Raw genomic sequence first — 15,727 nt, 5'->3', positions numbered from 1 at the left:
TCCAGGTGTCATCATGTAGTTCCTGAGGAGCCCTAAGACAGCATCTTCCTTGTTTCGCAGCAGGCGGTGGGCGTCGCCTCTGCGGACTCCCTGCTCCTGCTGTGCGCGGCAGACACCTCCGGGGACTCGGTCGTGCTGGGCTCACGGGGACACCCTCAAGACACACACGTGGCTCAGAAGCTGGGCCTCAGACTCAGACCCACAGGCGTCTGTGGGGAGATACTTTGAGACCACGCGAATCCCGCTTCTCCTTAAACGCGGACCCAGGGGTTCTGGTACTCGCCCGTGGGTGTCATCTGCAACGAGGGAGACGTGCGTCTCGTCCTCGCGTGTCGATGTGTTTATCAGTTAAAATGCGACAAGAAGTGGCCCCGGCTTCGGTCGCTAGCAGCCCCCAGAGCCCGGCTGGCATGTGTTCCCAACAAGTTTCCATCTTTGGAAAAAATATCCCCTTATTTTCTTGCACTGGAAGATGTTCCAGGACTTTCTGATTCTTTCCTGATCCAGCGTCGGAATCAGCCATTTCCCCAAGGAGCCCAGGTTTCTGTCGTTGTTGTTGTTTCTGGAGGAAGATGCTTAAAAGCCAAAGCTCGTGTGCCATGTGTGTTAGGGCTGCTCGGGAGTCATTGCTTGCAGTCCCTCGGCGGACAGAGCGAGGGAATATTTACGCATATCCCCCCCCCCCCACACACACACATCTACGTCTCCGCATCTGTATAGCCGCACATAAACAGAACTTTATATTAATACTTCTGACTCTAATTCAGCACCACAAGGTTCATTTTAGCCAAATACTTATTTTTCTACCAGTGAGAACACCGGATCTCGTTTCTGACAACAGAGTCGCTGCTTTGTTGAATTCTAGTAGACACGTAAGTAGTTTCAGAAGCACCGACCCATATCCACGAGAACCACTTTTGTTCGATCGCAACCTTCATATATAGTTACTTTTTTGTCTTTAGCCTTGCAGTGCTCGATCAAGGTGTCGCTTTCCAGTTATCTGGATTAACATTTACCTTCCTCAATCCCTCATGTTAATACATTATCATTTTAATACAGTCTAGTTCATTCGCTAGTCCCTGTGTTCTATGTTGGGGCCCCTCATGCCTGTGGCTGTTAATAGTTCGGTTCGCTGGTACAGGAAGCAGTACTAGAGGCGTAGGCGTGAGAGTTAGATAAATTGTCGCTCAGGACTGGCGCGGCCTCCTCCCTCCCCCCTTCCCGCTCCTGTCCGACCCACCCCCACAGACAACCAACCTTGTTCGTTTTGGGTTTGTTCTTCCTGTATGTCTTTTGCACAAATGAGCAAAAAATGTTTTCTCACATCTCTTCCCCTCTCAGACCGAGTCATGCTCCGGGTCCTCTCGCGCTTGACTTTTTCCATTAACCGCACATCCTGGGATTCGCCCCTTCTTAGTTCCTAGAGATGTTTCTCACTCGTCTTTGTCGCTGCGGATTACTCCGTTGTGCGGAGTAATTTATCATCACCACTCTTTTGTGTGCGGATAATAAAGTTCTTTCCGAAGCCGCCACGAACCATGAGTGACATCGCGCATGCGACCCACGGTTTCGATTGTTGAATTAGATAAAAAGAATAACAATTTCTAGGGCGACATGGAGCCCCTTTTAAGAAAACTTCTATGGAAATGCTCTACACTAAAAGCTAAGATAAAATGCCTATTTAAAAAGTCCCAGAAGGACAAGGGTGTCCCAAAAGAGATACACAGGTGTGCATCACAGTGCTGCTATGTCGCCGCTCCCTTGAGGAAGCTAGCTGGGGCGGGGCTAATTTGTTTAGCCATCATGGTGACATTCGAAAATATCCAAGTCCAGAATCAAGCGCTCAGAAGCCAGAGCGCGGAGTAAGGGCGGCCAGGCTCAAGCCTCCCTAGCTTTCCACTGCCCTGCAAGTCATTGTTCTCCACGGTTCCACGGGCCCGTACCTGGGCTGCTCCATCGCTCAGGGTTCCTTCGAGGCTTTTCAAAAAGTCAACAGTTAATTACCTTTTTAGCTCACCGGAGATTAATACACTTGAGACTTCCAGGCTGCGACCGCAGCAGGACGACCCCGCCCACCAGCCTCCGAGCCTGCGCAGTGGCAAGTGCGTTTCACTCGCGCTCCCAGGGCTCAGTCAGCGAGCTGCGCAGGTAGCAGAAGCTGCACGCCCTGGGCCCTGGTGCCTTGTACCCTATGCTAGCTCATTTAAAAACAAGCACTGTGGCCTTGCGCCACAACCTTGATTCCACACCCTTTCATGGTTGTTCAGACCTGCTGTCCGAAAGCCACTGTTTGTGAGAGCACGTGCTTCGAGCTGCAATTCTGGAGGTGCGTCTTCGCAGCCAGGAGAGCTCCTTAACTTGTGTGAGCCCGTGTCGTCCCGCTTCCCGTGTGACGTGGGGACACTATCCAAAGCGGGGGCTTGCTGCATTGACTCACCAAGAATGCAGGCAGCACACAGAACAGCAGCCCATAAATGAAAAGGGAATTGCTGTTAAGAATGATAAAATGGGATAAGAAGTGTCTCGAGATGCCAGTACCTGGGAACTCCAGAGGCCACAAGCAACAGAGATTCGGTCCACCCTCCTTGGCCGTTTCCCGCCTTTCTCCTCCTCCAGCCCACTGCGATGCCCAGGCGCGTGTGACCCCAAACTCGGCAGGATCGGATCGCGGCTGCCCCATCACCCCATCCAGCATGGGCCTCCTTGGGAAGGGCTCACAGGCAAGCCCTGAAATCCTCAGAACTCTCCCGCAACAGAAAGCACTTTCGAACCATTGTCACCTCCACTGAGAGAGGCAGGGTTCCCAGACTTGGCATCAGAGGAACATGGGGACCTTGAAAAATACTGAGATTCTGAGACCCATGGGTGTTATTGGTTGAGAATCATCTGGACCAACACTTTGGAATCTACATGAAATTGCTGAAGTGAAAAACCACATGTCCAAAATGGTGTCACTCATGCTGAAAGCCTATGATGTCGAACCTAGATTTAAGCCCTGATGTAATTGCGGTTTATCCCAGAAACATAATCTTAATCATCCAGTATGAAACGTTCTGATCAAGCGCCAGTGCGGTCCGTCACGTGAGGCCCCTCCACCCACCCCCACGGGAACAAGGGGCGATCTAGATGGAGAAAAGAAAAAAAAAACCTTCCCTTTTCCCCCAAAGAAAAGAAGTCCCTGGCCCATAGTGCTCCCCTCTTTTCTTTCACACCCTTGCCCCGCACGTCTTGCTGCGAAATCCCCCCGTTTTGTGCAACCCCTTGGAGCGCCCTTCTAGGTTACAGATCGGATGCCACCTGGCTCCTGAAACACTTCACAAGGCCAGTTAGATCTTTGAACTTAGTTGAATTTTTTCCTAATAAAAGGACACATGTACCTGCACTCATAAATATCCACACACTCTAAGTAGTGCTGAGAGAGCCAGCCGAGCAGACAGAGCAACGGGAAAGTGGAGCCTTCAGGTGTCACTGCTATTTCGTCCTAGAAGAATGTCAAATAAATGCTTGATTTAATAATGGCAGATGCTCATTGTCTTCTTCAAGTCTGTCAAATAGTTTTTTTTTTTTTCCATCAAAGAAAAACACACTGTACCAAAGGAGATGAACCTAGAGGAGTTAAAAGATCTTGGAATTGGGGAAGTTGAAGCGCTTCCATGTCCTTAGTAGTAAAGAATGCACAGAATAAAGTGAAGTATTTGAGAGAAAACGTCGATTTGTTATGCAAATTGTAGCCATTTACTGCAGTGCTTTTGTTTCTCATTGAAAATGAGATATCCCATGCTTCTGGGATCAAATGCCCAGGAATCCGTTTGCCTAGTTTGATGGTCATTCCCTTTCTTTCCATTTTAATATAGACCGCCGGGCATACTTACTTCTCACTGGCATGCGTTAATTACATTGAACATGTTTATACATTAAGACTTTTTAAAAATTGATAATTTATATCACTTTTGTGCCAGATTCAGCATTAACGTTTTTTTCTGTTTTAGGCGAGGCAACCCTTGGTTGACCTCACAGATTACAAGGACCTTGTCAGTTTACAATCCCATATTTTTTCATTTTTTAACACCTACAGCACCCTGGTCTTCCAAGGTGGTCTCCCATCCAAGTACTAACCAGGCGACCCTGCTTAGCTTCCGAGATCAGATGGGATCAGGTTTGTTCAGGATAGCGTGGTCAGAGACCCAGGATTAATTTAAACAAGACTATCTTGAAACATCTCATTAATGTTGCATCAAAGATTTGTATACTTCTTTCTATTTCAGTAGTAGGGTCTGCTGTGTGTGAAGATGTAGGGCAATGAAACTAAAAATTAATGTGATGTCTAAGACTGCGTTACAACCAGCCACACACACAGACCAATATCATGTCGCCTGTAGCACTGGCCCCAACTGTACTTTGTCTCTCAAGTACACAGCCTGCAGCTTTTAAAGACAATTCCATCCAGACAGTTTTCCAGGAATAATTCCTTCACTTGGGTTTTCATTGCCTACAAGTACTCTCTGTGGATCGAGGAAATACCTCCTCGAGCCCGCTCCTTCAGAGGGGTGGATAGGGTGTCTTCAGAGGGCAATGACTTAACTTCCATGGCCTCTCAGAGCTCTGCTTCTGAAGTGGAAATGTGAACTTATCATTCGATCCTTCCTGTACCTTGTTTCCCTCATTACACACAGGGCGTCATCTTCATCGTGGGAGCACATCTGGGGCGCAGACTAGTCATTTGCCAGCCACTCAGTAACAAGAGGGTCTGGGCTTCTCTCATGACGGGAATAGGTATATTATCATCTACACTTCTCATTTCTTTCTCCTTATGATCAACTCGTATATTATGATTCGACCCTGAAGCATGGGCCAAAAGAATTCAGCAAGACCACAGACGGTCTTCAAAGATCGCCTCCACTTTTAGTGACTTCAGGAACGTCATCTGGGGGTTATTTGAGAATGAACCCTTTTCCGTTTCCGTGTACACTGTGTTCTGGACTGTCCTTCCTTCCCAAATATCCTGAATTCAAGGACTCTAAACTCATGGAGCAGTTGTCCAGAGGAAGGGCAGTGACAGCCCCACCCCCAACCCTCAGGAGCAGAAAGGAAAATTAACCTATGGAATTACTTAAAATCCCAGGTGCAGCAGACAGAAACAAAACCATGGCTGTATAGACTGATGTCCCAGGGCTCCAAAATTTAACCCCAAATGGGCGATAATTCGTTTGGCATTAAAGTAAACCAGTTTGATGAACTCAAATGCCCTCAGCTCAATAGGCAGGCCTCTCCGAGGAGCCTGTGTTACTTCCCTCACTTAAGCGCAGATTTATAATAAAAATCTTAATGCCAGTGGCTTGGTTCTCGGACATAGAGGAAGCTGACCACTTGGAGAATCATATTTGAGAGGTCAGAAAACTCCACAGTGAAAGATCGGTTTATAATTTACGAAGAAAATAGAAAGTTTTGTTTCTCTGAGTTGAAATCTTACGAGCACGGTGGGAAATATTGCCGCTTTTTGGCCTAAGGTTTCGCGCTTTCTGCATAATTTAAGACTTGCGTGAAGCCTGAGGCTTCGGGGATCAATTTCTGAGAAAAACTGGGCAATTCGGTGTAGGGGATTTTGATATTTTGGTCATTTTTTGAGGTGTAACAAACACAACTCGGGATCCGACAGGACACTCCGCGGCTGCCAGCGAGGCGGGCTGGACAGCGCACCAATCACGGCGCAGCTCCGCCCTATATAAGCGCGCGGGCGCAGCGGCGCGGCCCGAGTCCCGGCCAGTGCCTCCGCTTCCGGCTCGAGTCCCCTCCGCACGCCCGCCCGCAGCATGTCCGAGACCGCGCCCGCCGCGCCCGCCGCCCCGGCCGCCGCCGAGAAGGCGCCCGTGAAGAAGAAGGCCCGCAAGGCCGCCGGGGCCGCCAAGCGCAAGGCGTCCGGGCCCCCGGTGTCCGAGCTCATCACCAAGGCCGTGGCCGCCTCCAAGGAGCGCAGCGGCGTGTCGCTGGCCGCGCTCAAGAAGGCGCTGGCGGCCGCCGGCTACGACGTGGAGAAGAACAACAGCCGCATCAAGCTGGGCCTCAAGAGCCTGGTGAGCAAGGGCACCCTGGTGCAGACCAAGGGCACCGGCGCCTCGGGCTCCTTCAAGCTCAACAAGAAGGCGGCCCCCGGCGAGGCCAAGCCCAAGGCCAAGAAGGCGGGCGCGGCCAAGCCCAAGAAGGCGGCCGGCGCGGCCAAGAAGCCCAAGAAGGCGGCGGGCTCGGCCACCCCCAAGAAGAGCGCCAAGAAGACCCCGAAGAAGGCGAAGAAGCCGGCGGCGGCTGTCGGAGCCAAAAAGGCTAAGAGCCCTAAAAAGGCGAAAGCAGCCAAGGCCAAGAAGGCGCCCAAGAGCCCAGCCAAGGCCAAAGCAGTGAAACCCAAGGCGGCTAAGCCAAAGGCTGCCAAACCCAAGGCTGCCAAGCCGAAGAAGGCGGCGGCCAAGAAGAAGTAGGAAGTTCCTTTGGCCCACTGTTAGACGATCAACACAACCCAAAGGCTCTTTTCAGAGCCACCCACCGATCCCTGAAAAAGCTGTTGCACTTTCCGGGGGGCGTGGCTGGAGGGAGGCGACCGGGAGGGGAGGGCAGGGGCGGGCCTCTGAGGGAGAGACGTGCGCGGCTGCCTGCACGCAAGCGCAATACATTGGGCCCTAGGGACTGAGAAGCCGAGGGACGGGACTACAGGGAACATGATTTGGCCCAAGGGGACCTGTTCGGTCTGCAGCGCGCCGAAAGGGCGGGACACACCCCGACACACGGGCCGAGAAGGCAGAACATATAGGTATTTGAAAACCACTGTTTCCTACAGTCCGTTTGCATTTCCTTTGCTTTGTTAGGATACGACCAGAGGCAGGGTGGCCCTCGGGGGTGGGGGATGGGATGAGGTGGGTCGCCCAGCCCAGCACGTTGGCTGAGCTAGTGGTTTCATTTACTTAGCTGAGCTGTTGCGGGCGCGAGGTAATGCGCTTCTCAGACACCACCCTTAGTACCAGGATCCAGAACATCAGTCCGGCCTTTGGGTGTCCAGTGGCGCGGGGTGCAGGCCCAATGCGTGGAGCTGCCCACGCGTACAGGGATCGCCTCCACCGCCGATGCTAAAGAAAAGAACATCGTCAGAATAAACTTGGCTGTCTCAGAAACAGCGGAGGGGCGTGACGGGGCCTTTTATAGTAAGTCTGGGAAGCGTAGTCTAGATCTTCTGATTGGATCAAGTAAAGTAATGAAGTAGCCAATGAAAAGGCAGGTCTGCCAGTTTATCTGCATTGTCATTTGTGACGACACACCAAGATTAACCCAATCACGAGTGCAATCTTACTAACCTCATTTGAATACCGCATCTATAAGTAAACGTGTCCTGGCTGGAGCGATTATTTTGTCAGGCGTTAGGGGTCGTGTTGCCACTTTTTGTGCTATAATGCCTGAGCCCACAAAGTCGGCGCCCGCCCCGAAGAAGGGCTCTAAGAAGGCGGTGACCAAGGCGCAGAAGAAGGACGGCAAGAAGCGCAAGCGCAGCCGCAAGGAGAGCTACTCGGTGTACGTGTACAAGGTGCTGAAGCAGGTGCACCCCGACACGGGCATCTCGTCCAAGGCCATGGGCATCATGAACTCGTTCGTCAACGACATCTTCGAGCGCATCGCGGGCGAGGCGTCGCGCCTGGCGCACTACAACAAGCGCTCGACCATCACGTCGCGGGAGATCCAGACGGCCGTGCGCCTGCTGCTGCCCGGGGAGCTGGCCAAGCACGCCGTGTCCGAGGGCACCAAGGCCGTCACCAAGTACACCAGCTCCAAGTAGACGTACACGTAAGCGGTTTTGCCCCTATCCTCAAAGGCTCTTTTCAGAGCCACGCATGCTTTCAACGAATGAGTTGTAATCATTCCGCTCTCGAATTTCTCAGTCTGAATTTAATGCTACACTGCCATTTTTTTTATATGTTCTATGACAGCTGTGGCAAATATTTGCAAGGTTCCCAGGCAGTAACTATAGCGACCGTAAATGGCTCACTGAACAAGTACAGTTTTATGGAGTGATTAATCACTCAGTATTACGTAACTATTAACTGGTTTGGCGTGAGGGTGTCATTTCTAGTGCGCAGTTCGTTTCCGTGTGCGGGTCTAAATTCATCCCGTACTTGCGGTTGACTTCACCGAGAGCACAGTAGGACATGCTGACAATTTTGTTCTATTCTGCGCTTTCGTTTTTTTTGTTTGTGCTTTTTAACCCCATAAATAAGTATCACTGAAAAAAAGGCTGGAAACAATGTGCTTTCATGGAAATGTACAGAATTTTTTCTGTTTTGTTTGCCTTGCTATTGGGCCAATTTCTGCTTGAGACTGAGAAGACTGTGGGGAGGGCGGGGAGCCTAGGCTGTGTCCCAAGGGCAGGGCACCGAGGGAGAGGAATTGAAACCCCTCCAAGAGACCCCTTCAAATCCTGTCGGTTCGTATAACTTCTCTCCCAGAAAGTCCTATTTAATTCAGAGTCTTCTTTTGACAGCATTCAGTTTTAAAGTCCCCTGGGTCACAAGAGAGAAGCCCAGCAAGATTAAGGTGTCTATAGATAAGCAATAGTGATCTTAGAACTGAGACCCCCTGGTCAGTCCCTTTCCGCCTTTCCCAATGACCACGAGTGTCCAGGACGGAGAGGAGGTAGAAAGGGGAAGAAAGCCTTGTGGCAGGATGTGGCTTCTGCATAAAGTAGTCTGGCATATGGGACTTGTGCTGCTGGGGAATCGCTTTTGTGGGGAAAATAAATCTTAGAGAAGAGGCAAGGGGAGCTGGGACAGTGGCCAGAAAAGAATCAATGGTTCGCAGTCCACCAAGAAAACTGGAAGGTAAATGAAGCTGAGGTGGGAGGATGTGCTTGTTGAAATGGAGAATTTCAGTGCAGGGCGTGGTTGGCTGAGGGAGGAATGGATTTAGAAATTCTGGTGTCCTCACTGCTCCCTATTGCAGATTCATGGATTATGGGGATAGGTTTTCCATAATATGTTGTGGGGGTTCAGAATGAGCCACCCCAGGACGTGTCTCAGTGGTACGTAATTATTTTGACCTAAAGGCAATTTTAGCCTTGGGCTCAGGAGAAGGTTCTGCCCTTCCCTTAACTACTTAGTGCTGGAGTTTGTGGTCTCATCCATAATAAGAGATTATCGCTGATAACCCTTTCTGACATCTGTGGGGCAGAGCAAACTTCTGTTTACTAAACATCTGCTCTTTGCGTAGACCCTCTGAGGCCTCCAGGCTTTGCATCCCTGGCTCAGGATGTCTCACACACCTCAAACCCCCTTTCTACCTCTGAATCTCTAGTGCGTGCGGGATCTCTGACTCACGTATGCGGGGTCTCCCGCGCACATGAGATTAAATTTGATTTTCTCTTGTAAATTGGTTTCTGTCAATTTGATTACTCGGCCAGCCAAAGGAAAGAACCAGAGGAGGGGAGGGGGAAAAGTCCCACACTGGCAAACTGGCTATCTGAATTGACAAAATCCAGAATAATATTTTTAATTTTCTTAAAGACAATGAAGAGTCTATGGCCATGCCACCCTAAACAAGCCCAATCCCATCTGATCTTGGAAACTAAGCAGGGTCGGGCTTGGTTAGTACTTGGATGGGAGACCACCTTGGTGCCGTAGGTGTAAAAAATGAAAAAATAAGGGATCGTGAGATGACAAGGTCCTTGCAATCTATGAGGTCAACCAACGGTTGCCTTGCCTAAAACAAACAAACAAAACGAGACAAAACAAAACCCCATGAAGAGCCACTACGAAAGTCAGGGACTCCAGCAGCACAGCTGGCTTTCACTCAAACCTGAGTCTGATTTTTTTTTTTTAGAGGAGTAAGCGAAGCCTATCCCTGTGGGGAGCCTAATAAGCAACATTTTACATTGAAGCTGAGACAGCAGAGCAAAAGCTATATCTTCAAAATAGGACGAAATAAACACACACGTATACACTCAAGGGAGCGTGCAGAATCCTGGTGCTGCTCAGAGTGGCTCCCACCACCAGGAACTCAGGCCCCGAGCGGCCTTCACACTGTCGTCTTTCTGGCATCACTACCACAGGGGTTCTAGCCTCCCGGGCTGAGGATTTAATTTAGAGATATCCCAAGCTAGGTCTGTGCCCTTGAGCGCCTAGTGAAAGCTAATACAAATCCTCTCTGAAGGAATAAGCTTCATTTTAGGCCTCGCCAAATCTCCACCAATAAAATACCAAAGACAGAGAATGAACAGCTTCACAACCAAAATTAGCCCAACACCAAGGATATGAGGCACAGACAGCGGAAACAAAAGGTGTGCAAAAGGGAATTAACAAATGTCAAGTAACTACCTTTAATATCTTAAAAAAAAAAGACTTTGATTTATGTTGAGAGACTAAGAATACAAAGAATGACCACATAGATTCGAAAAAAGAACCAGATGAAAACTCTAGAAATAGATGTGTGTATATACGCAATTAATTGCAATACTTCAAATGAAAAGCTTACTAGGTATGTTTAATAAATACCCAACTGGACTTAACCAAAGAATGTAATGAACTATATAACCAGATCTTAACGAATTATCCAAATACAGAGAAATGTAAGAGAGATCTGGAATTAGTAAAATTGTCTGGCATACATCCAATCAGAGTTCCAGAAGTGCAAACCAGAGAGAACCATCCTGATGAGCAATTTAAAAGATCCATGACTGAGGATGTCTTTGAATTGATGGATTGCTCATATCATGAGAAATAAACTAAACGGAGTGAAAAATGTTACAACAAAAAGAGGATCACAATGTGACCCTAGAAATTTTTACAACAAATGTAATGCTGATTTTCACAGGGCTGTGCTTTCTAATCTGTATTGACAGATGGCATCAGACTGAAGCACTGTGTGAAGTCTTGGGGGGGAAGGATAATTGAGTAATTGATTATTTACGTGCATTTTGTATCTAGCTAATTACCAAATTCTGTTCACTCTAATCAGTATTCAACAGACTGCCTTGATTTTCAATGCATATAATACTGTCATTAACAAATTAAAATGTTTGATGTTGTTTCCAATAACTTTTTCTGTTAAATGCTATTTTCACACTGTGTTAGCTCAAATTACAAGCTATGCCAAGTCTCTGTGTGTGTGTGTGTGTGTGTGTGTGTGAGAGAGAGAGAGAGATCTTTATTGTGTTGATGTAGTTTCCTTTTAATCTTATTTTAGGAGTTTTTTTAAAGAATGATTTCTGAATTTTTGGTATTTATGAAATCCTGTGCTTTTTCTCCTTTAGCCTATTGCAGTGACGTGTAGTTAGATTTCCTGCTGTTGATCCCTGTTTGCATTCCGAGACCAAACATTATTTGGTCATGTCGTATTATGATCTTAAACGTTGACTACATAAATTTCAATAGTTTTTTCCATCTCTACTCATATGTAAAACCAATCTATGATTTCATCTTTGGGCTCACCTTTATCCAATTTTGCATTAAGTTTATAGCGGCTTGAAACATTAATCGTGGGCTCTCCTCTATTAATTACCTACTTATATATAACAAATTATCAAAAAGTGGGCAGCCTAATTCTGTGAACACATATTGTTTCATTCAGTTTCTGTGGGTTGGGAATCCAGAAATGACGTAGCTGGGTAGCTGTGACTCAGGGTGTCTCATGAAGATGAAGTCAAGATGTAGGCACAGGCTGCAGTCACCTGTACGGCTGGACTGTAGCTGGAGCTGTCCCTTCCGAGGCAGCTCACCCGCACGCCAGACAAGTCCCTCTTGGCTGTTGGCAGGGAGACCTGAGTTCCTTGCCACATAGACCTGTCTGGAAAGATGACTCTCTTCAGAACATGGTGGCTGTTATCACCCAGGAAGAGAAACCATAGAGAGAAAGAGAGCGGCCACAGTGCCTTCTGTGACTTAGTTCTGAAGGTCACATACTTCCGCCACTTTCTATTCATTAGAAGGAAGTTATTTAACTCTGTCATGTATTTAGAGGGGAAAGAAGGCTCCGCCTTTCGAGGTAAGGTTAGTAAAACATTTGTGCACATACTTTAAAGCCAGCGCATCATCATTTTTGTGCTTAAATACTTGAATGTAAAATGTGTTTGTGCTTTAGACATTGAATAGAAATCAACTGGGAATCACCTGCAGCTCTTACCTTTCTGTGGTAGATCTTTAAGAATCCCAGCAATTTAGACTGCGGTTTGTCCACTATCCACTGAGACAAAGCCGATGCAATGTGCACATGATGTCCCGATGGGCTTTTTTCCTGGGGTTGGAAAAGACAAAAGGGAGGCCTGTGCAGTGAAGTCAGAGCAGCACATAGCAGGCACCTTGAAAGGGGACTGAACGAACTGAATTAATTCATCTGACAGCTCCCAAACCGCACTGTGGGGAGCCCGTCTCTGGGGCATAGTCTTTGGAATGTCCCACAAGCTAACAGATTTGGCCTTTTTGAAGAAAATGTATTAAAATAGAAAATAAATACAACAAAGAATTAAAATAAATACAATAAAATTAAAATTCAAAGAAAATATTGTGGCGTAAGAAAATATAAGAAAATAACAATATGGGAAAAAACTAAAGTAATAAAATTTAAAATGGAACAAAAAGTTAAACCTAATTTAATAATTTGTTTAAAATACAGGACTTAATATTGAGTAATACTAAAAGAGCTCCATGTTTAAAGTGTAAGGTGACAAGTTAAGAGTTAGCAGAGGAGGATAAAGGAAGAAACTGAATAGAATTTAGTCTGAAGGTTTACAGGTAGATTCTCAACCTGTATCAAAATCCTCTAGTAAACTATCGAGGAAGCTCGCAGCTAATTGCTTCCACTGCCCTTTATCTTTCACTCAAAATCAAAACAGTGCTTCCCACTTTGGAAATCTGCAGGTGAATAGACTCGGGCTCATGTCAGATCTACCAAACTCATTAAACGAAGGCAAAAATATTCACCCTAATTTTTGCATAGTAAACAAAACATGGTAATATTAGTATTATCGGGACATAGTACGAAGTTAAGGAACGGCCCCTAAGAGTGCCCTCACATGTAGCACCAACTGCAAAGTTCGGGGGTTTCCAAAATCACCCTCAAACCTGATAATTCGCTAGGGGGACTCAAGGAAATCACTGCAAGCCGCTATACTCGAGGTTAGGGTTTACTGGAATGAAACCAATCAAGGGAAGAGGCACAGGAGCAGGATCTCGGAGGGTTTCAAACTTGGAGTTCCTGGTGGTCCTTCCCTGGTAGGCAGAGTCACAGAGAGTGTTAACGCCTCCTGTACCCACCGATGTGTGATGACACAAAACATATCGCCCACTAGGGAAGCTCGCCCAAGCCTTGGCCCCCCAACTTTTGTTGGGGCTTCATCACATAAACCTGACCGACTGACCATGTGGCTAATCTTTAGCCTCCAGTCTCCTTGGAGGTAGAGCAGATACCACATAGTCCAAAGCCCCCATGTCACACAGCATGACATAATTAAGCAAAGTACGCACATGTCTACAACGGCAGCAAAAGAAGTCAGAACTGAGTTGCCACAATGGTTCAATAGAATGAGTGACTCGGCATTTCTGCGATTCACTGCATGTATACAACAGGAACGATAATGGTACACTACTACTTAGAGTTACTTTAAGGATTAAGTGAGATAATCATGTAAAGCTCTGAAAAAGTTATGGACATTTAGTAAGCATTTAACAATTGCTAGCAATCATTATATTTTTCTTAGTCACTGAATTAAAAGGTAAATCAGAGTGGCAAATTCTCTTCAAGTCAAAAACTAAAGAGAAATAATTTGAGCTTTTGAACTGTTTAAACCCCACCCCAAGAAGGGTAGTTGAGGGATTTGGAACAAAGATCCTATCAGGCATACCTCTTGACTAAGCATGAATTGAGTCAGTACCTGCTCATGCTGATAATGACCATTATACTGGAGTAGCACTACCTCAGCATGTTATACAAGCAAATGTAAAAAGAATCCTCTTCACTGTACAACAAACATTACTGTGGCTGGAAGAATAGTACCTAACAAATAAATCTTTTTATTTCTTCAATTAGGGGAGAAATATGAATGCAGAGAAGAAATGAATGCAAACAGTAACTGCAAATGTGAATCAGCCCATACGAGTTATGAAATATGAAAAGTCTGATCTGCTTGAGAATGATTGATTAGTGTGTTTATCCTGCCCAAATCCAACCCATCCTGGCTTGCTGCACACTCACTGCATCAAAAGGGAGATCATTATCTGAGTGGAAGAGCCCAAAAAAGCTGTTTTAGCTTTCTTGTTTCATTTTTTTTGTGTGAATTATAAAATTAGAATTTACTTCTGTTACAGGCGTACTTACTGAGAATTCATTATTTCCCATGAACTATTTTTGCTTAGGGAAGTCTGAATTGAGAGGATGGCAAACCGTCAATAATGAGATGTTATGATTAATAAAATTTGTGGAGAATTGGAATTTTGCATTCATTGTTGACTCAAATTTTTCTAGGATCCCTTTTTCTAGACATGGAATTTATTTTTCACTTCATCTAATAGCATCAAGGTTGGCAACAATCTTGAAGGGAAACAAATTCATTTAGTTAAGCTGACATTGGAGAGGTCATCTCAGCACCTGAATGAAGAAAAAACATATTTCGAAGCAGTCTCAAACTTGAGTGTGCACGAAATCGGGGACTGCTGGTCCACACCCCACAGTTTCCGATTTACTAGGTCCAGAGTAGGATCCGATAATTAGTATTTCTTGTTATCCAGATGATGCCTATGAGACTGGTCCGGGGCTCAGACTTGAAGAACTGTGCTTTATATTAGGACATGGGATTTCCCTGAAATGCTAATACCAAGTAGGCAAATAAACCTGAAAATCGCAGGTTTAAACGGGAGTGCAAAGTTCTGACAACTGGCAGAGGACATTTCCCTCCCAGCTAGGGCACGCAGGGGTGGGAATAAAGCCCCTCCGCCCCTCGCATTCGCTGACTCCCGCGTGGCCACGCCTCCCGGCGCCGGCTTCCGGCTGGGGCGGTCTCGCCATGCCCCGCCTCCCTCGATAGCCACGCCCCTCCGCAGTGGCTTCCGGCCGGGCTGTCTCGCTACGCCACGCCCCTCCGCGCCGGCTTCCTCATTGGGCCATCTGGCCCGGCCTCACGTCCCGCCTGTTCCTGGCGTGAGCTCCCGTTACGTACACGTCACGTTGTGTTCTGTGGCACCAGTGAGGTCGTGCGTCTGCTTGCTTCCGCCTGTTGCCCGCTCCTTGCTGGCGCGGTCACCCGCCTGTCCCTGCCCCTCTGGGAGGGTCCAAACAGTCCACGGGGTCACTCACAGATAAAACAGAAACCCGAGCAGTTTGGAGACCGGGAAGCAGGGCTGCTGTCCCCTCTCCCGACTTTCTCTGAGCTGACATGGTCCCTCACCGCCTGTGGCTGAAAACACCCCTCACAATAAATCCCTGGGACACCTTGCTGGCACCACCCTATTTATTGTCATCACATATACAGGGCACTTCGTGTAAGGATTATTATTTCCTACTTGTATAACTTAAGTTTCGTCTCCAGGCCAACAACCCATTAGGCACAGGGCCTAAGGCCCCCAGTACTTGTAGAGGCTCATGAAAATATTTTAATTTCTTCGAAAAGAAGAAAAAATAAACTTTTAAGTGCACAAAATATTTTAATATCAATGTAGTGATCTTCCTATAATTTTAACGTTATTTTTGTTATCACTTTAATGGGGAAGGG

General features: G+C 47.1%; 2 protein-coding genes across 2 annotated transcripts; both read left to right on the top strand.

Moving 5' to 3' along the window:
• The first annotated feature begins 5,755 nt into the window (after nucleotides 1-5,755).
• H1-4 (H1.4 linker histone, cluster member) lies at nucleotides 5,756-6,526 on the top strand. The gene has a single exon (XM_016131456.2). It carries the CDS (start codon nucleotides 5,811-5,813, stop codon nucleotides 6,468-6,470), a length of 660 nt encoding a protein of 219 aa, XP_015986942.2. The 5' UTR covers nucleotides 5,756-5,810; the 3' UTR covers nucleotides 6,471-6,526.
• Nucleotides 6,527-7,388: 862 nt separating this feature from the next.
• Nucleotides 7,389-14,451, top strand: LOC107504446 (histone H2B type 1-M). Its single transcript, XM_016133648.2, has 2 exons — nucleotides 7,389-7,821; nucleotides 14,050-14,451. The coding sequence occupies exon 1, from the start codon at nucleotides 7,433-7,435 to the stop codon at nucleotides 7,811-7,813; it is 381 nt and encodes a 126-aa protein (XP_015989134.1). The 5' UTR covers nucleotides 7,389-7,432; the 3' UTR covers nucleotides 7,814-7,821; nucleotides 14,050-14,451.
• The last annotated feature ends 1,276 nt before the right edge of the window (nucleotides 14,452-15,727 follow it).

This window comes from Rousettus aegyptiacus, unplaced genomic scaffold, assembly GCF_014176215.1.
Source record: "Rousettus aegyptiacus isolate mRouAeg1 unplaced genomic scaffold, mRouAeg1.p scaffold_m13_p_17, whole genome shotgun sequence".
Classification (NCBI taxonomy): domain Eukaryota; kingdom Metazoa; phylum Chordata; class Mammalia; order Chiroptera; family Pteropodidae; genus Rousettus; species Rousettus aegyptiacus.
Note: the sequence above shows the minus strand (reverse complement) of the source record. Positions and strands in the feature narration are given on the sequence as shown.